A 24,201-nucleotide genomic window follows, 5' to 3' on the forward strand; every position below is an offset into this window, starting at 1 on the left:
GTTTTTTTTTGCCATCTCTTTCTTTTATTTCATTTGGTTGCTGGCATTTTTGGTCCATTTTGAAGAAGTTTTTCTTCGTCTGGGCTTGGCTAATGTCCCAAGCTGGAATCCGTTTGTCTCCTTCTCCGGCTCCCACTCACTCACTATCCATCTCGCCTGCTCTATCTATGCGCTTTAAAATAATCGATTTTCTAATTTTCTTGTCTGGAGCGAGGCGTTTGGCTTGGATTTCTTGTGATTTGGCATTTGGTATTTGTGTCAAAGCAGTTGACAATGTGGAAATTAATATAATTTGCCTGATTTGGGGGCTGTCTCGATGTCTCGCCGTGAGATTTGTTTGGCACAAATCGAAAATCAAAATCAATTTTAAGGATTTTCATCTGCCAAACAAGAAATAGAGAAATGGTAAAGAGAAGAGCGATGAAGCGGAGAGGGGCGAGGGAGGAAGGGAAGAAGGGCAAAGAAAAGCAACCGCAAAGCGAGTTCGTTTTCTTTTACGGGAAGGAGGAGGCTGTCAGCTGCTGCTGTTGATAAGGCGTGGCAACCTGCTCCCTGCTGCCTACCCTGTCTCTCCCTCCCACTCTCTCTCTCTCTCTCTCTCCCATCTCTCTCATGGCTGGCAGATTAAACTAATTGATAAAAATGTCGCCCGTTTTCTGCACGTTGGCAACGTACGTGGCATGCCACAGGCTCGGCTCTCTGTTGCTTGTTTTTGTAATTTATGTAAAATAGCAAACGTGTAAGTCGCAATTTGTTTGTGCCCGGGTCAACGCTGTCGCCCTCCCACACGCGCGCTCTCTTTCTCTCTCTCTCTCTCTCCACTCTCTTGCCGCCTCCTGCCTGGCAACGCAGCAGCCGAACAACATGTCTTGACTTTTAAATCCAAATGTATTAAATTTCCATGGCAAGTTCCAAGTTCTCAAGAGCGAGACACCAAGTCCATGGCCCTAGCTGCCGACTACTGTTATTTGTTTGCCAGCCATGGCAGCAGCAGGAGCAGGGCGCAGGAGGCGGGAAGGTGGGGCAGGTAAGGTAGCGGTGGATGCTGCAGCAAGTGCCCCTGGCATTGCCATACATCTGTATGTGCATGTGTGTTGGTGTGTGTGTGTGTGTGTTCTGCTCATCTGGCTTGGCTCCCCGGCATTCGACATTGGGCATGGCAGCAATTATTCAACAAAAGCTACTGACAATTATGGCACACCAGCCATACAACATGCCAAGCATCAAAGGCGGGCGCCGAGGAAGTGCGGAAGTGGCTGGGGGCTGGTGGCTGGGGTGCGCATAAGAAGTAGAAAATTCTGCGCTGGGTTACCACACGTCATGCCAAAGGGGTGGGCCAAGCAGTTGTGGAAAAAGCGAACGAGTGGAAAAAGTAACTGAAGAAGCTCTGATTGCTATTAGAGGTAGCTAAGGGAGAACAGCAGCTCTCACTAATTATTTACAGAATGTCAAGCAAAAGCAAGAAATTTCTAGGAAAAACTTATAAATCAGGTTTGTCTAACGAGAGAGAAGTTGGATGAGCTCTGAGTGCAGTACTAGAAATTTATATCATAAGAGTTGAAGAGTTGTCCCCGCTTTATATCATTTCTAGCAAATCAACAACTGCTGAGTAGACCCTCTGTCGAGTGCACCCACACTGGCTCACTCGCCACCCCACACCTGGCAGGTAAAAACCAGAGTAACAACAACTGGAGCAACCGCAGAGCACAGCTGCTGCTGCTGCTGCTGCTGCTGCTGCTGCCTCCTGCTGCCCTCTCCTGCTGGCAGAGCTGCTATGCCTGCAGCCTGGTTGTGTGATTGTCTGCGTATGCAAAAATATAATTTAACACACATTTGCGCAATTAGATTCATTCGTGCAGCAGAAACAGGTGTGAGTGTGTGGGTGTGTCTGTGTGTGTGTGTGGGTTTGAGTGTGTGGCAACTGACATACAAATGAATATCTATGACTGTGGGAAACTGGAACATGTGTAAGAGTATGCGAGTGAGTGTGTGTGTCTGTGTGTGTCTCTCTATGTTTGTGAGTTTGTGTAAATGTCACAATTTGAATACATAAAATGCAAATAAAAAGCAAAACCCGCACACAATCCCGGAATCTCGACTCCGAGACTCGCAGCCGCTCCAACTCCCTGACGTTCTAAGAATCGTGCACATTTTCAAAAATAAATTGCTTCCAAATGCAGACATCTATTAAAAGCATATAAAACCATATAGCGGAAATGATGTATAGGCAGCCAGCGCGCAGGCTAGCAGAACCCGAGACCCAATTGCACTAGCAGCAGGAGCAGGAGCAGCAGCAGGAGCAGCAGCGGCAGCGTCAGCAGCAGCCGGCGCAGCGAAAGTAAAAGCAAACCAAAATTGTCACACACACACACACATACAAAGTGGAGTTCTTTGGACCTGTTGCCCCACATTTTGTATAGTGGCTCTTGGCTAATTTAAGCGCTGCAGGTAAAACTCCGCGTGCGACAATACATATGTACACTCACAGACACACACACACACATACATACATAATGAAATTTACACACTTGCAAATGTTGGGCATGTCCTGGTTGAGCTGCCGCTGCTCTCTGCCCGCCTCCTGCCACGATGAAATATGCCTGGGAAAATGCTTACAAGTGTAAACCGCAGTCCGGGCACATGTAGAGCTGTCAGGGTTGCTGGGGCGGGAGGGGAGGGGCGTGGCCTGCCCTGGCCGGGCTGCTGTGGGGGCGGACTTTGGCTATACGTAATTGTTTTTCATAAAATTTAATTTATGGCATTTTTCCACACACACACACAGGCAAATGGGAGCTGTGTGTGTGTGTGTGCGATTGCACTTGAAACTTCAGCCAGTTGCCCATTTATTTATTTTTTTCGTTCATACAACATATGCATATATGTATATATGTGAAGATATATATATGTATGTATGTGTATGTCAGTTTATATATTTATATATCTGTGTGCAGCTGGCATTAAAATTTATTTGCGCATTTTCAAATATGCAGTTAAGGAAAGAGAGAAACAAAAAAAATGCCCAGAAATTTTTATGACATTTCTATTGAAGTAGTGCTTATGCACTATATATTGTATGTGTATGTATGTGTATATATCTGGCATATCGCCGAAGCTGTCATGTAGCGCCATGACAAATTTAAAGCCCGCAACTAAAAGCTGTCCATAGAGCAACTGTAGAGGCATTTTGCTGGCTCAACAACAGCTTAACGAAGGCCAACGAGCTCAGGTTGCATATGATACGATTATATACACCATATACAATATATATAACAGTATTTTGTATTGTTCATCTGAGAGATTTTAGCAATTGTAAATCAAATCCATCTATGACTCAGTCTGACTCAGCTAACAATTTCTAGTTAGGCCCGATTCTTTTTAAGTATTACTTCCTTTAGTTTTTCCCCTAGTTCGCTGGCATTCCAGGCATTTGGCTACGTTTTTCGGTTGGGTATTTAATTGGCATTGCCTGCGAAACCCATTTGCAGAAATATTTTAATTAATTCTCCCACACCATTCCGATTTCGAATTGCGCCTTGTTTTTTGATGTTCGAGTCAATTATTTGCTTTGAATATGCCTGAAAGATTTCGCGTGAGGCCCCCTTCGAGTGCCCTGCCACATTTTAATTGTTTCCATGGCGCCTTTTCTCATCATTTTTCACTTTTCACTTTTCATTTTCCACTTCTTTGTTTGTTGCTGTTGTTTAATTTTTCGCCGGGCGGTACCCAAACCCTTTTTAGCCCTGGCTCCGCCGACAGACAATTGATGTGCAGCGCGCACCTTTGACAGAAATCAAAGCCAAACGACGCTCCACAAACTGCCGCGAGGCACTTTAATGGCAGTTGGCGGCGCCGTGTGCCGTGTGCCGTGTGTCGAGTTTGAGTTGTTGCCACCTGCTTGGGAGTCGCCCCCTGGCTGGCAGCTCGTGCATATTTGCGGTTGCAGAGCTGCTGCTGGAGTGTTTTCAACCTCAGCGCCAGTTAACGCTGCTTGCCACAGTGCGTGGCACAGCAGAGCGCAGCACAGCACCACGCTCCACTCAACTATTTGCCTCAACCGAGCATAAAACTAAAACTTGCCTCAAAACTGTGTCAAAATCCGGCGGAGCTGAGAGCACACGCAGCACACGCAGCCCACATCCTCCCATCCGCCCAGAGCCGAGTGCAAGCTGAGCGAGGAGCTGGCATACAAGTGCGGCTGGCGACCATTGTGATTGCCAGCGAAAGTTTGTAATAAAAGGTACAGCAAGGCAACCTACATGGCTGAGGCTGAGGCAGAGACAGAGGCAGAGGCAGAGACAGAGGCAGCGGCTGAGATTTAGCCCACATATTCCTCTAGCTGACTTAAAGTCTGCGTGACTGAGCCACCTGGTAGATGTGGATGTGGATGGGTATGGCAAAAACGGATCAACTTTGATGTAAAGCTCAATAGGCGAGCGGGAGGACCGAGAGGAGCAGGCATCTTATGCTCTAAATGGGCTGGAGAAGTTGGCAAATGAAGTTAATGCAAGGCATTGCTTCTCAGTCAGGAAATTGATTAGCTTGAGACATAGTTCATCATATGAGAGAGAATATTATATAAACAAGAAAAGTTAAAGATCTTCATAATAAATATATTTTATCTCGTATGCATTGAAGCTAAACTCAACTCATTTCTTTATAATAATTCCTAAACATCTTTCATATTTAATAAAAAAAAATGTATGAAATTCTATAGAGAAACCGAAACACAAAAGCAACTTTTGCCTAAATGACTTTCTATGGGCACTTGGGCATACGTAAAGACTAAAGATAATCTCTTTTTACCTTTTAAGCGGAAGTTTCACTATTTATAAGTAAGAGGCAGCTCAAGTGCATAGCTGCGGCTTATCATAAGAGAAACGACCTTGGGCTTGGTTAGTTAGTTAGCGTCAAGAGGAAACGGCCAGCCTCTAATTAGCAGTAAAATATCATGTTCAAGCTCTCTCATCTTTCGCCATTTTTTCATCTTGCTGACTGCGAAAGCAGCTTAAGATGGCGCCTACTGAGTCGTCCCCTCCCCCTTCCACTTCCACTTCCACTTCCAGTTCAACTGCCTCATTCACTCTCTCACTCTAGCTGCAATTGCAACTGTAAAAGTTCAATGGCTGTCAATAAATATGAAATTATTTGGAAACGTGCGCGCGACAAGCTGAAAGGGACGGAGTGAGCTGCGGGTTGGGAGAGAGTGAGTGAGAGAGAGAGGGAGTGAGAGGTGCGAGGACGACATTGACACCGAATTGGTGCGAAAAGTAAGTCACAGGACTTGAGCGAAAAGTGCAGCAACTGTGAAAAATTCCACTGAAAAAGGAAGATAAAAACAAACTGTAAAAAAGGCGTTCAAACTTATTTTGTGTTCTCGCTTTGCCGCTCTCACGCTTGGTCACTATCTCTCTTTCGCTCTTTCGGTGCGGACTGCAGTGCACCATGTGGCAAATGCAGCTTAATCGCACTCAGAGGGAAAAATGCAAGCTACCAGCATAATTAGAATGATTATGCATCAATTAATTAAAAGTTATTTTTGCCTTTGCCAGCTCGCAAATGCAAAAGCAAAACAAAAGCCAAACAAAAACAGAAACAAAATACAAACGTGCGGCAGAAATATGTCACCCACGCGGCAGACGAAGAGAGGCGTTCAAAAAAATTTCCCTTACTGACCCAGTGTGGCAGCAGCCCGAAGCAGTGCTGCCAACTTTTTACCAGAATAAAAAGCTGTTTTTAGATGGAAGAAACGGAAAAAAAAGCTGAAAATTTTTACAAAAAAGCCTAAAAAAAAGCGGTTATTATAGTTTGATTGTTTTTTTTTTTTTTTTTTTTAATTTACAAGATTTTTAGCATGCTATCTAATTCTTCGCGACTAGCATCGGTTTCAGAATCGTACGACCTGTTAGTACCTATCATGCGAAGATAATTTGAAGGAACTTTGTATTCATAGCAGCATTTGCCCAGTCTTCGCAAACCATATCTGTGTGTTATATTAAATAAAAAAGTAATATGTATATCGGTATCATCTTTTCACTCTCAATAAAATATTACCTTATGCTAAGAATACTGTTTATTGTGCTTAGGCTCATTGAGTTCCTTAACTTGGACTTTACCAAGTTAAGCTGGCTAAATACGCGTTCCACCTCCGCGTTGGACCATGGTAATGAAAACATTTGCAGGGCAACAGCTGCCAAGTCAAGGAATCGGCGGTTGCCGCCAGAATCCTTGTAATTGGAGACTTCATTCCAAAATTCGGAGCTGTCATTAACGTTTTCCCACTTAACTAGATTAATATCATAGTACTGCCGCTCAATGTCGGCTATTCTGTCTACTTGGAGGTGTTCCAACAATTCTGTAATTACTTTTTTTTTAGTTGACACAATTTTATCAACGGAAAAAACGTCAATGTTTTTTAAGATTTTAAAATTGTCGGGGAGACTGCAGATAAAATCAAAATTATTTAACGGTCGGTAGAAGAATCTGAAAAATTGGTTACCTCTGCTTTAGCTGCTTGATAAGTTCAATAACAAAAGAAGAGCAGCGAGCACGAATTTCTTGTTCGAGGCCTGCATCGATATTTAAAGACTTGATTTTCTTTTCAAAATCATACCCTTTGTACATATCGGATTCTACATGCTCTTTTCTTACAAGTGGCAACCGCCATGTTAACCATGGTGCGCGCAGAGGTTTGTGCAAGACTTAGCTTAAGTGTGTGTTAGTGCTACATATCCGAACGATATACATATTAGGCTAAGGCAATTAGCATTCGATATATACAAAAAATATATACAATATTTAATACAAAGTACATGTTTTCAGTATTAAAAAAAATCGAAGTATTAAAAAAAATCGAAAAAAGCCTAATTCATTTTCAAAAAAGCCAGAATTCCCGCTTCCCGCAATTCTTAAATATTTCCCGCAATTTGTCTTCGGAAAAAGCCAGATTTGACGGGAAAAAAGCTGAATTGGCAGCAGTGGCCCGAAGCAACACGAGAGCGGAAAGCAGGAGAGAGAGAGAGAGAGAGAGCGCCCGTTACTTCATGTGAGAGCACAGTACGAGAGCGCGCTATGCCGTGGTGAGTTTCTTGTATGGGCTGCAAAGGCTGCACAGCTCTACTCACCATGCCGAACAGCTGTCGCGCTCTCAGCTTCATTTACCTAACCGCACACACACACACACACACATACACACTCACACACATTGCACATGGTCTTCGTCCGAATTGAGCATCTTGCGTCGCGTACGAAATTCTGTTCCTTCTTTTCTTATTCTTTTTGTACGCGAATGCTTCATGCGGCGCAGAGCTAAGAAAATATTTTTCGGTGCCAGAAGAACAACTGACTTTTCATTTTTCTAACGCTTTTCGTATTGTTTCATTTTCTTTCTTCATCTGGCCGGGGGAGGGGTACGCATTGATTTAATGAGTTCTTGGTGTGAAGTCCTGCGGCGCTGCGTCCAGCCTGGCCATGCTGTTAATGGCATTAGAGTAGCTGTCATACAGCGCAGTCACACTTCATGGCTTGGCCCGGCCGGGCCAGCTCCTAGGCGGACAATGTCGTCGTCTCCTGATTGACAGCCAAATGTCAAGCTAAACAGTGTGAAATCTGTTGGGCCCGGGGACAAAGCACCACTGATTGCTGCCTTCGCAAATGCAGGACATTGTTTTCACGCCTTTGTTTCGATCGCGCAAAACTTGTACCTAGGAAAAACCGAATAAATGAAATACATACAAAAAAAAAAAAACCCAAATACAAGTTGGATTGAGTTCGCCTGGAAACTGACACCTTCTGCTAGTTAGGGGCATGGCTCGGCCGTGCCGTAAATTTATGAAACCGGAGCAGGCGCTAGCAACGAGCTGCCTTCAATTGAGTCCGATATGAAAGCATTGCGCACGATAGACCTGAAAAATAATTGTGTCTGATTGTGATTTGTTGTTGTCGATAGTCCTGCTGTAGTCCTTGTTGTCCTCTGCTCAATTCCGTTTGCTTTGACAGCAGGCACAGAGCAGAGAGTAGAGAGCAGAGAGTAGAGAGCACTGATTCCTTTTGCTGCATTCGTATAATTCGAAAAATGTTTCTTAGTTCCAATTGCAGTTGATAAATGATAGCCCTTGAAATACAGTTATTTCCAAATCAAAATGAAGTTCACAATCTCCTTGAGAGACGAGGCAAGGCTTGTACACTCCTTGAATGCGCTGTCATGTGCTTTTGATGGATAACATTCCAAATTATATGATGGATCGCCTATTGAGCGTTCCAAATTGAAATGTGCCCAAAGCGATTTACAAGAGAAACGGAAAGAAAACTTCTTTGTTATTGAAAATCTTTTCATGGGCATTAATTGAATTGGAAACCTTTCTGGACAATGCTGGGACTATCAACTGAACGCAAATATTGAATTGATATTAATAGAGTGTGGTCCGCCTTTGTCAGGTCTCTATATATAATAGGCTAATACGTTTATAATTCTCTCGAGATTTTGTTGCTGTGAAAGAAGTTTCTATTGTTTATTTGTAATTTAAGATCAAATATAGTTCATATGTAAAAATGTTATATCAGTAATATGTACATCTTTTAGTTTTATCGCTTGGCTCTGGAATATGTGTGTCACTTACAGTGGAATCAGCATATCAAAACTTTTCTTTCTTTTGTCTGCTTTGTTTATTTTCTCTCTCTCTCTCGCTCCCTAGTTTCTGCAGTCAATTAGGCTTTTACTTGTGCACACATTATTATCAAGGTTTTTTTTTATTTATTTATTATTAATTGAAAGCTGTTTTCTTAGCAAGTTTTCAAGGCAATCGACTCGGAGTAGTCGTTGCCCCACAGCTGCACCACAGCAGCTGCACCACAAGTTGGCCCACTTTCTTTCATTCTTATCTTGGCGCTCTTTGGTCGCTCGTAAGTCAAACTCCTTGGAAAGTAGGCTAAAAATTCTTGTTTGGCCTAAGCAAACAAGCGAAACACGCCGCAAATTACGTCAGCAAATGCCTCTGCCTCTGCCTCTGCCTCCGCCTCCTCCACAGCCTCTTCCTGCTGGCTGGCTGGGCTAATGATTTGCCTAATGTTTCTAACAATTATGTGCCTGGCACCACACAAAAGAATATATTATGTAAGTTATTAAAATTATATCACCAGCAGCAGCTGAAAGCGGAGGCGAGTCCTAATAAGCCGCTGCCTCCCCTCCTGCTAGAAGGATGCCCAGACGCGCCGAGCGCCATTGTGCCAGAGGCTTTGGCTTTCAAATGTAAATGGCGTCGCCTTCGTCGTCGCCTTTTTGTGTCCACATGCGAGCAACTTTTCGGTGGTTATCAATTTGGTCTTTCAGCGAAGCAGGAGGTGGAGCAGGAGCAGGAGCAGTAGTCGTAGCAGCAGCAGCAGTAGCAGCACTAAGATTCCGTGGGCAGGACTTTATTTATGCGCTCCTGGCGCGCATTTTTATTTTCTACTTTTTTATTATTATGCGAATGACAAGATTTTCATCAACGTCATTAATATTAACTTTGGCAATAATTCTCGGCTAAGAAAAATTATGAGAAATGACCAACTAGATAAACGCCGCACAGTGCTGTCCACTTTTCGACAATGCCATAACTCTCCACCAAGGCCTCGCCAGGATCTCTGAGTCTGTATGGGTGTATAAGTGTGTGTGTGTGTGCGTGTGTGTGTGTGTGGGACAACAACAATGGCATTAGCCAAGCGGCTTTCAAGTCAATCTTAATTGTGCGTAGGCTCCAGCTTCAGCTCCGACTCCGACTCCGACTCCGACTCCAACTCCAACTCCTGCTCCTACCCCAACTCCTGCTGGGAGCCTGTAGAATCTACGCAGCGTCTAATGACAGCATTTCGGATTACTTTCACTCAAGACGAACGCGCTGCTACACTGTGCGAAAAAAGGCTGCATATTTTATGGCTGCCCGCCTGAGAGGCAAACCATGTGGGCTGATGCTAGAGCTGAAGGCTGACGGATGAAGGCTGAAGGATGAGAGCTGAAAGCTGAAAGCTGCTTTAGCACGAAGACAAAAATCACAATTAAATGTAACAATTGCGTCTCTCTGGGGGCATTAAACGACAAACGTAGCGGGTCTCTGGCATCCTGCCATCCTGCCATCCTTGCCGGCCCACATCCTCCGCAGGCTCTCCCGCTCTCATTCCGCTCGACTGTCAGTTGCTTGTCCAATGCCAGCTTAAATTGCCCATACACGTCAGGACACTCCACGGCGCGCGCTGCTCTGCCGATGTCCTTAAACAGACTGCGATACAGATACGCATCCTCCGTCCGCTCGTCCTTTCGTCCTTTCGCTCGTTCGTCTGCGTTTCGTCCTTTTTTTCGCTCTGTGTGTTTGCGTTTATTAATTGTTGCCTTTATTTGGCCTCATTTTATTTGATTTGCTTTTCTTTTTGTCGGTCTCCTCGCACCGTCTCCCCTCTCTCTCTTCCTCTCGTTCCGTCTTTGGGCTTTTGTTTTGGTCGCCATTGGCAGCTATAAAGCCAAACCTAATTGACTTATCTTTGCCGGGTTTGCTAATTTCTCGGCCATTGTATTTGGGCCGTGGTCCTTGGGCCGGGCTACAGCTACAGCTACAGCCACGGCTCTAGTACGGCTACTGAGTGACTGCATTTGCGTTTGCGTTCTGGGTTATAAAAATGGCACGATAAGTCAGCCAAAGCAGATAAAAATCTTCAGCGCACTAATTAGCAATTGACATGAATTGCTCATTAGCAGCAAACTAAAGCTGAAACTTACAGTCCAGTTAGGGCTCTGCCATTAGCTGTAACTCGATTGGCCAAAGGAATGCTGCGAATCGAGAATGTAAATGGGGGTCAGCTGGCGCTGAGTGCAGTGGGAGGGGCAGGGCGCAAGGCAATAGACAGATTGTGAGAAGGGATAACGAAAGCTGTCTGTCCTCGATAAGACCATTTCAAATGAGAGCAGTGTTATAGGTCTTGTAAATTAGAGAAAGTCCGTGATGAGAGGGGGAAGTTTTGTCTACTAGAGGAGTCTCTATGAGATGGGAGTACTTATCAATGTAATATAGCTTTAAAATTTAGTCGGAGCAGGAGCAATTGGGAATCTTAGAATGTTGGCTTAAGTAGATCTTAATGTAAGTAACATGATATAAGATAAAGTTATAATATGATATGATTCAATAAAAGTATCTCTGCTGAGAGATATGTTAAACTATTTTAAACGAATCTTATTCAAGGAGTATTCTACATCAACCTCAACAAGTTTTTCTATATCATCCAATTTTCCACAACAAATCTCTGTTACCTGCAAAACACATCCCTACTAAACAGTCTTCTGCGCCAGCCCAGCTCAATATTTTACGCCATTAGATAACCCAACAGTGCAAGCAGGCCACGCCCTGAGCACATCCTCAACTTTCATCAATGAAACAAGTTAAGGACAGCTGCTGCTTAACGTACGGCCGTACAGAGTCGGCCGTAGCCATAGCCAACGGTTTGGCCAGGCCAAATTGCACAAGTCAAGGACACACACACACACATACACACGCGAGCACACAGGACGCGCTGTAGACGGTAGCTTAGATCCTTGGACTGCAGTTGCTATTAGCTGTGCAAAGTAATTGCTTGGGCGACCTTCACGGCGATATTCCGCAGGAGTGGCCACATTTCTGTGGCTTACACAAAAAGCCAAGCAAAGAAAATTCACACACAATAAAAATAGAAGGAAAAAAAAAAGTGAAAAGGAAGAGAGGAAATGCGACCGGAAATCGAGCCATGTGTCAACCCAAATGGTCAATAACTGTACGGCTGACATTTAATTTATAAAGTGCATGGCCCAGGACTTGGCCACTGGGTGGGCCCCGCTACCAACTACCAGCAAGCAGTTACCTCCAGCAGTTGGCTGCCTGACTGTCTACCAATTTAGTTGTCAAAATACGCCAATATGTAAACAATCAGAAGCCAAAGAATCAATAGACATTAAGTGTATAGAGCGATTGAGAGATGTATGTTATGGGAACAGGACAACAGGACAAGGCCAGACTCCAACTGGGTGAGTTGACGTCTCTGGCGAGCGAGCTCTACTTCCTGTTTCCTTTCTAGCCATGGAAAGACACTTTTTCGCACAATGCAGCCCTAAAAAGACATTTGGATGAGCCAGGCGACAGGCATTGAGGCTGACAAACAAATTTTGTATTTTCTCAGTGCAGCCGAATCCTTCGAAGATAAATTGCTCAGAGCATAAAGTGTCCTTTAAAGCAAACATCGATGAAGACAACTGTGGACCACCTCGCTCGCTCTCCACCCTCGTTCTCTCGCTCATTTTTTCTCTGTTATCTCTTTATAATCCTCTACATCCGCAAGTGTTTACCTTGGACTTCCCTTTCACTGCCATTGTGAATTGTGAGTTGTGAATTGTGAATTGTGCATGACTATTGGCTTTTGCATTACTCTAGCTGCAAATCGGCTTCGTCTCTAGCCTCTCATGTCCTCAGCCCAGTTGCCATGGGCTGCTCCTAGTTTGGCTTAGTCTTGGCGCATTTCTTACCCGATTTCCGAGCAAGATAAGATAAGTTTAGTAAACAGCCTGAAAGGCTTTGCCTGCTGCTGCATCTTGATTAGAGCATTAGGCCCTCTGTTTAGCAAACAGCGAGGGCAGGTGTCATATGCACCGAGAGATGAGATGCTTAACTCCGAGATGGCGCGAATTTTTACAAAACTGCATTAGCCCTGACGGCTAAGTAGGGCGTGCAACATCTTGATGGCAAAGCTGTGTGGGAAAAGTGAGCAAAGTTGAGACAAGGTAATGAAATTAAGGCTGAAAAGAATGTTTAGAGTGTGTGAGAGACAGTTGAATATAAGGCAAAGCAGAGATCTAGGGTAAATAGATATGAAATATTTAGAAAATATGGACGTATTACTCCGTAGAAAACATATATATATATATATCTTTTATCCCATGCTCCAACTTCTCTAGAACTTAGCTATGCTGCTTAAACCCTTATAGAGCTCCAATTGACACCCTTTCCAATGGCCATTCGCATGCTTCATAGTCGCCCTCTTCTTAAGTTTAGAGAGCTTGACCCGTTTACGGCCAACTGGCTAACAGCATATCCATGTTTGCCAACTTCCTGTTTGCGCCCAGAGCTGCCACAGCACCACCATCATCATCATCATCATCAACCATATCATTATCATCGTTCTATATAAAGCCAAGCTAAAATGCAGCATATTGATTTTTGAGCCTATCCCAACCCAAGTGAACGACAGAAAAAAAAAAGAAAAGAGCAGAGGAAAATGGAGTTTTTGCTGTTGCCAATTTAGAAATTATCATAAAGGCAATGACAACAGGCTGCACAGGACAATGAGGATAATGATGATGATGATGATGGTGCGGAGAGCGAGTGATAAATTGTGAATGCAAAGAAAGTCATCAAGCCAAGCCAGGCCAAACTGGGCTGAGAGAATGTTACCTCAAGCGCAAACAAAACAGTTTAATTAAAATTATTATTGTAATTTAATGGAATGTAAGGAATTATTATTTTTATATGCCACACACACTCACACACACACACATACAAGGAGACACACACAGACTTTTGACATACATACACGCACGCAACAGCAGACAGTTAGACTGAGACAGCACACACACACACACACACACACGTGGGTATAAAAATAAATTACATTTGTATGAAGATTGGCGCTGGCCTGCACATCATATATTTTCATTATCAAAACAGAGACAAAGTCGAAGACTCGCCTCGCCTCGGCGGCTCTCGGCACAACTGAGGATGAGACGAATAGCAAAAAATAACAGAAAAAAAATGAAGTAAAAACAACAACAAAATGTAGCGTAGCCAAAAGGAACGCCAGCTGTTTGATGCGATTAGAAACCCTCTAAGCAGCAGCAGCAGCAGCAGCAGCAGCAGCATCAGCATCTCTCTCTGTGTGTAGCGCACTCAAGCGGAGCAAATTTCCTTTAAGGCTTGCGCTCCCGCTGCGTTGCGCTCTCTGCCTTTGAAATTTCCCTCTCTTGTGCTGTCGTTGTCGGTCTTGTTGTGCTTGCCTTCGGCTCGGCTCTGTGTGTTTGGCGTTCGGGTGTCGCGACGTTCGACTGAGGACCGTCTCTCTATTTAAGTGAGAGTTGCGCACGTTGCGGCAGTCAGTCGACACTCAGCTAACGTGCGCGCCACACATACCACACAGGGACGACGCATGCACGTCGCATGCTAGCACCACAACGTGAACCGTTACAAGTTAACCCCAGCGACAGCAAAAGGAAAATACCAAAAGTGATAATAGAACGTCGCGAGTGGCCCGCAGCAATTAAAAATTCCAACAAGGTTCCTAATAAAAAAGAAAAAGAATAAATTAAAATAAAAAGTAAATTAAATAAAATAAACGAAAATACATTAGTGTGATGTGTCTATGTACATTCTATATGATGTGCGGCCGGGAGTAACAGTAAACCGTAAAGTTGGCCACGCCAATTGCGATTACGATTAACATCAAGTCAAGCCTCAGCCCCGATTTGTGAACTGTGCGAGCGAGCAGTGAAGGGCAGCGGAAGCAGCCGCAAATATGTGTCCAAAGTTTTTGGCCAACAGCAAGTGGAATTGATTTTCGTTGAGTTCTTTTCATTTCAACCCGTTACACTCTCCAACCAAGATTAACTAGAGGAGAAACTCACACAAACCCACACACACACACACACACACATAAAATGTTGAATCCATTGTGCCAGTGCCTTCTCCTTCAGCTGCTGCTGCTAATTGCGAGCGGCATCAGCAGCCAGGATGCTGTGACAAGCCACTCGGAGTCGCTGTCGGGCAGCAGCAAGAAGCATCAGCAGCAGACGCATTCGCACTCGAACGCCATCATGGGCGAGGCGGGCGTGTCCAGCTCTCAGCTGCTGCCGCCCTCGACGCCGGCACGCACTCTGCGTCCCATTTCTGGCGGAGATGCGGGCCTCTATGATGCGCCCGACGACTGCCACTTTATGCCCGCTGCCGGGCTGGAGCAGCCGGAGATAGCACTGACGTGCAACCTGCGCACGGTGAACAGCGAATTCGACACGACCAACTTCAGTGTGATTCCCGCGGAGCACACGGTGGCTCTGCACATCCTGTGCAACGACGAGATCATGGCCAAGAGCCGGCTGGAGGCGCAGTCCTTCGCCCATTTGGCACGCCTGCAGCAGCTGTCCATACAGTACTGCAAGCTGGGCAAGCTGGGCCGCCAGGTGCTCGACGGGCTCGAGCAGCTGCGCAACCTCACGCTGCGCACCCACAACATACTCTGGCCAGCGCTGAACTTTGAGATCGAGGCGGACGCCTTTGCCGTCACCAGGCAGCTGGAGAGATTGGACCTGAGCTCCAACAACATCTGGTCGCTGCCCGACAACATATTCTGCACGCTCTCCGCCCTCTCCGCCCTGAACATGAGCGAGAACCGTCTGCAGGATGTCAATGAGCTGGGCTTCAGGGACCGCAGCAAGGAGACGGCCACCTCCACCGAGACCAGTTCCAGCTCCAGCTCCAGCTCCACGACAGAGGCGGGCAAACGTGCCGGCAGCTCGTGCTCCCTCGACCTGGAGCTGCTCGACGTCAGCTTCAATCACTTTGTGCTGCTGCCGGCCAACGGCTTCGGCACGCTGCGCCGGCTGCGCGTGCTGCACGTGAACAACAATGAGATTTCGATGATAGCGGATAAGGCATTGAGTGGCCTGAAGAATCTGCAGGTGCTGAACCTGAGCTCCAACAAGATTGTCGCCCTGCCCTCCGAGCTGTTCGCGGAGCAGTCCAAGACCATTCAGGAGGTCTACCTGCAGAACAACTCCATCAGCGTGCTCAGTCCCCAGCTGTTCTCCAACTTGGATCAGCTGCAGGCCCTCGACTTGTCCTTCAACCAAATCACCTCCACGTGGACGGACCGGAACACGTTCGTCGGCCTGATTCGGCTCGTCCTGTTGAATCTCTCGCACAACAAGTTGACGAAGCTGGAGCCGGAAATCTTCAGCGACTTGTATACGCTGCAGATTCTCAATCTGCGCCACAATCAGCTGGAGAACATTGCCGCCGACACGTTCGCGCCCATGAACAACCTGCACACGCTGCTCCTCTCCCACAACAAGCTGAAGTACCTGGACGCCTATGCCCTGAACGGGCTCTACGTGCTCTCGCTGCTGTCGCTGGACAACAATGCGCTGATTGGAGTGCATCCGGAAGCGTTCAGGAACTGCAGCGCCCTGCAGGACCTCAATCTGAATGGCAACCAGCTGAAGACGGTGCCGCTGGCGCTGAGGAACATGCGCCTGTTGCGCACCGTCGATCTGGGCGAGAACATGGTCACCGTGCTGGAGGAGAACGCCTTCAAGGGCCTGGGCAATCTGTATGGGCTGCGTCTGATTGGCAACTACCTGGAGAACATCACCATGCACACGTTCCGGGATCTGCCCAGCCTGCAGATATTGAATCTGGCGAGGAATCGCATCGCTGTCGTCGAGCCCGGCGCGTTCGAGATGACCTCCAGCATTCAGGCCATACGCCTGGACGGCAACGAGCTGAGCGACATCAACGGCCTCTTCAGCAACATGCCCTCGCTGCTCTGGCTGAACATCTCCGACAATCGGCTGGAGAGCTTCGACTATGGCCACGCGCCCAGCACGCTGCAGTGGCTCGATCTGCACAAGAATCGCCTGAGCATGCTCTCGAATCGCTTTGGGCTCGATGCGGAGCTGCGCCTGCAAACGCTGGACGTGAGCTTCAATCAGCTGCAGCGCATCGGCCCCGCCTCCATACCGAACTCCATTGAGCTGCTGTTCCTGAACGATAATCTGATAACGACCGTGGACCCGGACACCTTCATGCACAAGACGAATCTGACGCGCGTCGATCTCTATGCGAATCAGATCAACACGCTGGACATCAAGTCGCTGCGCATTCTGCCCGTGCACGAGCACCGAGCCCTGCCGGAGTTCTACATCGGGGGCAATCCGTTCACCTGCGACTGCAACATCGACTGGCTGCAGAAGATCAACCACATCACCTCGCGCCAGTATCCGCGCATCATGGACCTGGAGACGATCTACTGCAAGCTGCTGAACAACAGAGAGCGCGCCTACATACCCCTGCTGGAGGCGGAGCCCAAGCACTTCCTCTGCACCTACAAGACGCACTGCTTCGCGGTCTGCCACTGCTGCGAGTTCGATGCCTGCGACTGCGAGATGACCTGCCCCACCAACTGCACCTGCTTCCACGACCAGACCTGGTCCACCAACATTGTCGAGTGCTCCGGCGCCGGCTACTCCCAGATGCCGCGCCGCGTGCCCATGGACACCACCGAGCTCTACATCGATGGCAACAACTTCGTGGAGCTGGCCGGCCACTCGTTCCTCGGCCGCAAGAACCTGGCCGTGCTCTACGCCAACAACTCGAACGTGGCGCACATCTACAACACGACCTTCAGTGGGCTGAAGCGCCTGCTCGTGCTGCACCTGGAGGACAACCACATTGTGTCGCTGGAGGGCAACGAGTTCCACAATCTGGAGAATCTGCGCGAGCTCTACCTGCAGTCGAACCGCATCGCCAGCATTGCCAACGGCAGCTTCCAGATGCTGCGCAAGCTGGAGGTGCTGCGGCTGGACGGCAATCGCCTGATGCACTTTGAGGTCTGGCAGCTGGCCGCGAATCCCTATCTGGTCGAGATCAGCCTGGCGGACAATCAGTGGAGCTGCGAGTGCGGCTACTTGGCGCGCTTCCGCAACTACCTGGCCCAGAGCTCCGAGAAGATCCTGGACGCCGCCCGGGTCAGCTGCATCTACAACAATGCGACGAGCGTGCTGCGCGAGAAGAACGGCACCAAGTGCACCCTCAGGGACGGCGTCGCCCACTACATGCACACCAACGAGATTGAGGGCCTGTTACCGCTGCTCCTGGTGGCCACCTGCGCCTTCGTGGGCTTCTTTGGGCTCATCTTCGGGCTCTTCTGCTATCGGCACGAGCTCAAGATGTGGGCCCACTCGAGCAGCTGCCTGCTGACCTTCTGCTACCGCTCGCCCCGCTTTGTCGACCAGCTGGACAAGGAGCGGCCGAACGACGCGTACTTTGCCTACAGCCTGCAGGACGAGCATTTCGTCAACCAGATCCTGGCCAACACCCTGGAGAGCGACATCGGCTACCGGCTGTGCCTGCACTACCGCGACGTGAACATCAATGCCTACATTACGGACGCCCTCATCGAGGCCGCCGAGAGCGCCAAGCAGTTCGTCCTGGTGCTATCGAAGAACTTCCTGTACAACGAGTGGACACGCTTCGAGTACAAGAGCGCGCTCCATGAGCTGGTGAAGCGTCGCAAGCGCGTCGTGTTCATACTCTACGGGGACTTGCCGCAGCGCGACATCGACCTGGACATGCGGCACTATCTGCGCACGAGCACCTGCATCGAGTGGGACGACAAGAAGTTCTGGCAGAAGCTGCGCCTCGCCCTGCCCCTGCCCCATGGCCGGGGCAACAACAACAAGCGGGTGACCGGCTGCCTGGCGGCGCGCACCTCCTCGGTGAACATGTACGCCACGGCGCACGAGTACCAGGCGGGCGTCGGGGGCGTGCCGGTGCCAGTGCCCGTGCCCGCCTCGCGCATCGCGGACAAGCTCTACGCGGACTGCAGCAGCAACAACTATGCCACGATTAACGAGTGCGGCGCCCGGGGCTACAAGCCCATACCCACGTCCGCCTCGGCTGCGGCGGCTGCCTGCAAATTCAATACGATGAACCAGCTGAGCAAGAAGCAGCGCGAGCTCAGTGTGGCCGGCATGGCCAAAACGCTCGAGCATCATCCGCACCAGCAGCAGAGCCACCAGCAGCAGCAGCAGCAGCAGCAGCAGCATCGACGCAGCCAGCACGAGTATGCGGTGCCCGCGTATCTGGCCGCTGGCCAGGCGCCCGCCTACGACAGCGTGGACTATGCCAAGCAGCAGCTGCAGCAGCGCGGCAGCAACTGCGAGTGCATAGGCACGGCCAAGCGCGCAGCAAAGAGCCAAACGGTGTCAGGAGCAGGAGGAGCAGGAGGAGCAGCAGGAGCAGGAAACGGGCTGCCCAGCTCGTTCAGCTCGAACTTTGTGGCGCCAGCCGCCATCAGTGCCGGCGCCTACAACTGCAAGAAGCCCTGCAATTGCAATGCCGACGACGAGCTGCTCTGCGGCTGCGGGGGGCTGGAGAGCGGCACGCAGAGCAGCGCCACGATGAGCAGCAGCAGCAACAACAGCCGGCAGCCGGAGCTGACGCACTACGAATCGAATTTGAGCCTCAATGAGCTGGACGACGGCGGGGCCAGCAAGCCTCTGCACGATCTGTGGGCGTAACCTAGCCAAGCGGAGGGGCGGGCGTGACCAGTTTGAAGAACAACCAGTGAATTTATAAGCAAGGCAAACTAACCTAAACTAAAACTAAAACTAAAACTAAACAACTACAACTACAACTACAACTTAACTAAAAGCAGAAAAACACAAAAACCTAAATTTAAATTACAAACTAAATATAGTCAAGTTTATGGGTGCAAGGAGAGGGGAAGGGAAGGAGCATAGCATACATTTGGGGGCGGCGGAAGAGACTGATACTTTTAGTTATTTGAATTAATTAAAATCGACTTAACTGTACATAATACCCACTTGATACACTAAAAACGTTCGCTAATTTATTGCAGTGTATAAAATAAATATAAATACGAATATATATATATACGAATACGAATACGAATACGAGTATGAATATGACTATGAATATGAATATGAATATCGATATATGAGAGGAAGTTCATTTGTACATACGAAACTAAAACTTAAATTATTAAAGCATTAATTATAAATAATAAATTAAATACGAATTGCAAACATAAATCGATAGAATATAAATTTGTTCAATAAACCAAAAATGAAAGAAAATACAAAAAAAAAAAAACTACAAAAACGCAAAACAATTTTATTTGCCATGCCAAAAAGTATGTCATAAATATATACATACATATATATGAATGCTTTTTTTACAGCAGCGAAGGAAATAATATTAAACAATAGTAGTATTTAAATGAAAATTAATTAAATAGACCTGAGACACAATTATTGACAAAATCCAAGTCAGCCACAGAACAAATGAATGCGCCAGCCCCTGACGCAAATTAATTAGCGAATAAGGAAATTGCATGATGAAAATCAAACAATTAAATGCAGTGGGGAGTGATGGAACGCGTACGCAGGGGAGGGGAGCAGGGAGCATAAATAAATACACAACAATGGACGGCATTAAAATAACTGCGATGAAAAAATAATAATAATATTCACAAAAATATTATTATTAATAGCTGACACTCAACGAATGCAAAAAACAAAAAAATAAAAAATAAAATAATAAATATAAATATCATAGTAAATCAAACACGCACACACACACACTCACACAAAGACAGATGCATTTGCCCGGCGGGAGGGTCATGCGATAATGACGCGCACGCTGATAACAATTAAGCTTACGAACCGCAAACAATGAACCGAAACGAACTACCGTTCCACTAACACACTAGCACGCCATCCAACCAAGCCGAACTCGCCTCAGACAACAGCTGAATGGGGTTAAATTGAAAGCCTTTGAGATGCTATCGGAAATTCGCATAGAATATGTGTTATTTCATTTTATCCAAATTAATAATTACAGATTAAATCAGGCAAAAGTTTCATTTAAAAGTAAATATATTATATTGTGTAAATCTAATGAATCGAACAATTGGAGCTTCCATATTTACAATTTACATTTAAAATAAATATTAACAAAAATTTATTCAATTTGAAAATTGCACTATTTTACTAATTTATCAGTAAATAGCTAGATTATATATAATTTATTAAAAATAAAAAAATATATATATTAATTGTATTTTAATCAATCTTTAGAGATTTACTTGAACAGGCTAACGAATTTAGTTATTTTTTTTTTTAATTTCATGTTCGACTTGCAAGTAAACTAAAATTTATGAGTTGTTAAAAGACTAAGCAACCCTTTACTATATTTAATTATTGAAAAGCTATATACATATAAAAAAAAAACTATTATACTCTGATTTCCCATTTTCAATGGGTTCAGGGTATAACAAATTAGTTTAGCTGCATAAAATCAAACTATTTCTCTCTAAGTTCTTCCAGGTCTTTAAAGTTCTTTAAATTCTGATTCATTCTAACAGCATAAACTAAAACTCTTTCTCTCTTAGTTCTTTGAGTTCCTTAAGTTCTTCAAGCTGCTTGAAGCGCTTTCAACTCTCTATAATCTTCTAGTAGTTCTGCCTATTGTTAGAGTATTTCAAAGTCCGCTTCATATGCTGCAACAGAATTCTCATTCATGCATGATTTTTGTGTCTGTTCCATTAAATTTGTAAAGTATAATAAACTTTTGTTGGTTTGGTTTTGTAAATTGATTGAAGAAAACTGACGGAATTTGCAAAAAGTAAAAAAACAGAGAAACAACAGAAATAACAGGATAAAAAACAATGAGACGACCTTTTTTTTTATGCCATTCATGTATCATACAAAGCATTTAATGAAATTATTTAATGGCATGCCATTAAAACAACAAAAGACAACAACAACAACAACAACTATAACAACAACAACAATATATGTGGCAGTTCGCAGGCATTTATTGTTGATTGAATTTTCGCAGCGTTTGGCGTAGGGCGTGGCCAAAAAGGCGCAAAAGGCAAATGCGAACATATTTCAAAAAGCAGAAAAAAACACGAAAAAGAAATATGGGAAAAAAATGAGAGAAAGAAAAGCCAAACACACACACACATAACAACACACACATGAATAAATTATAATGCATGTATATATAAACACACACACACATCCACACACATATTTATAAATATATAAATATCAGCAACACACACCCACACACACACACACATAAACATTCCAGCATTGTATTGTACAACTGCCAATAAATTAAATGCGAATAAGACAGAAAAAAAACACGTTTCAAAACATTCCGAAAAGAATTTAAATGCAAGCAAAGCTATAAAAAAATAGAAACACACAGTAATATATACTAAATACGAATATTTACTAGCGTTTTAATTACAATTTAACAAATAAGCCATTGTAAATTGAAAAGTGAACAAGAGTTTAGTTTTCTTATTATTATATTATTATACATAAATATATATAAATTTATTATTATTATTATTCTAAAGAGACAAAAGCAGCAGTTGCTGCCAATTTTTAGCTAAATTTAATCGAAAAACACTGAAAAAAATAATACCAAAAACTTTCACTCGTACATAAAAATCTTCACATTCCCAATTTTTAAAGAAAACTCGAATAAAGAAATCATAGAAGAAGCAGCAAAAACTTTCCAATGCTGGCGAATGCACTAGATGAGCTTTTACTTTCCTTATTAAATAATAAAAACAATTTTTATAAATATTTCCTTATTTGCTTAATGCAAAAAGAAGCTTTTAACATAAATAAATAATTAAGTTTATTAATGTAAATTTTGCAGCATTTTCGTTTAGCATATTTTCCAAGTGCCCGCAAAAGTATGCAACGAATCGTGCAGCCAGCAAGAGCCGCAGCTAAACAACATTTGTATCATCTCTTTTGGGTTCCTAAGGCAGCCACAATTATTTAACATACATATAGATGTATACAAATATATATATATATACTAAATTATAATGCGCAAAAGTTTTGTTTCTGTTCAATGTAAACATGGCCCATTATTTAGTTTGTAAGCGAAAATTTGTATTTTAAATAATCGCAAAGCCGTTGCTAACTATGTGACAGACATAAAATAAGTAAAGCTAAGAAAGAGGATGCCAGAAGATGAAGAAGAAGAAGAAAATGAAAACAAAAATCCAGCAAACAATAAACAAATTTATTTCAAAAATTCAAAACATTTCAAATTGCATTTTCTCTATAACAATCGAATTTAAATACATTTCAGTTGAGCAAAACTTTTTAGTTTGGTCTGGAATCATATTTTCCAGGAATGAGCTCGCTCTTCCATCATAATAATATATGCTTAGCAGGAATCTTTCAAGGGGGAAGGCATACATATAGCTAAGCACATGCCCCACAGCCATTTAGACTATGAAATGTTTTGATTAGCTTTTACTGCCAGCATTTCCTCGAATTGAGCAGGCATTTTCTCCGTATCTATGGAAACTGTGGATTTACTATAGCTACATAGACTTAAGAACTTTTTGTTTTATACATAAATGTATTTTTTCATTAGCTAAAAAGCTATTTTATAACACGGTCGCACAGGATTGGGTAACCAAGAAGCGAGGTATTTGAGACCAGTTTACTCATTAGCCAGGGATGAGATAAGGTTGTTCAGATTCTCAGAATTGTTAAGTACTTTGAGAAGATGTTTCTAGGATATAACCGTGGAGTATCTGAGCTTCTTTTGGAAGAATAATATATAATAGATATATATATAGATATATAATAGATATATATCTATATAAACAAGAGCCCACATCCTGTTAACTAAATAGCTTTTATTATATTATGCAAACTAATTCAAATCATTTAAGACTTTCTCTTTGATCATCTGTCAAACAGAACAAGGACTTTTCTGATTCTCATTAGCATAGGAGTATACATATATATATATATATATGTATGTATATACTTCCCATATATCAACTTATGCATTTTATGCACTTTTTTCACATTTTGAGCCGCTTTCACATTTCCATCAATTTGCATAATGCAATTGAATGAATCTCATCTCATCTCATCTCTCTTTCTCTCTCTCTCTCTCTGTCTCTCTTTTCAATGTGCATTCGCTCAAAAAGTGCGTACATTTAATCAACTTTATATGTATATGAGCACATATATATGTATATATAACTGTAAACAGTTTGGCATGCACACACACACACACACACAGATACACTGACGTACTTTAATGAACTCTGCCACTTAACACAACCGCAAGCAATTCATATTCATATGAAAAGTGCTATACAAAACGCACGTTCAACTGTCCATCCAGTGGCACGCCCACCGCCTGCCTGACGGCCTGCTGCCCGCAGCAATCCCAGCGGCTGGCTGTGTTTGTTGTCCTTTTGGTCCTGCGGCCTCTGATGCCTGCTGACCGTGTAGGTGTCGACTGCTCGAGCCTGTCGAGTGGATATGCTGTGGATGCGGCGATAGCTTGGCACGCACTTTACGAG

The 24,201-nt window shown here is 44.8% G+C and overlaps 1 protein-coding gene and 1 long non-coding RNA gene across 2 annotated transcripts; one reads left to right on the forward strand and one right to left on the reverse strand.

The window, feature by feature from the left end:
- Positions 1–5,817: 5,817 nt before the first annotated feature.
- Positions 5,818–6,856, reverse strand: LOC149091387 (uncharacterized). The gene is made up of 3 exons (XR_016196714.1): positions 6,497–6,856; positions 6,052–6,438; positions 5,818–5,980 (listed from the first exon to the last, which is right to left on the reverse strand). It is a non-coding gene; the product is annotated as an uncharacterized LOC149091387 (long non-coding RNA).
- Positions 6,857–14,107: 7,251 nt separating this feature from the next.
- Toll-6 (Toll-like receptor 6) lies at positions 14,108–22,859 on the forward strand. Its single transcript, XM_030385466.2, has one exon. The coding sequence runs from the start codon at positions 14,696–14,698 to the stop codon at positions 19,331–19,333; it is 4,638 nt and encodes a 1,545-aa protein (XP_030241326.1). The 5' UTR covers positions 14,108–14,695; the 3' UTR covers positions 19,334–22,859.
- Positions 22,860–24,201: the final 1,342 nt, after the last annotated feature.

The sequence above is a fragment of the Drosophila navojoa genome, chromosome 4 (assembly GCF_054131105.1).
Source record: "Drosophila navojoa isolate 15081-1374.11 chromosome 4, UAZ_NAV_1.0, whole genome shotgun sequence".
In the NCBI taxonomy this organism is placed as follows: Eukaryota; Metazoa; Arthropoda; class Insecta; order Diptera; family Drosophilidae; genus Drosophila; species Drosophila navojoa.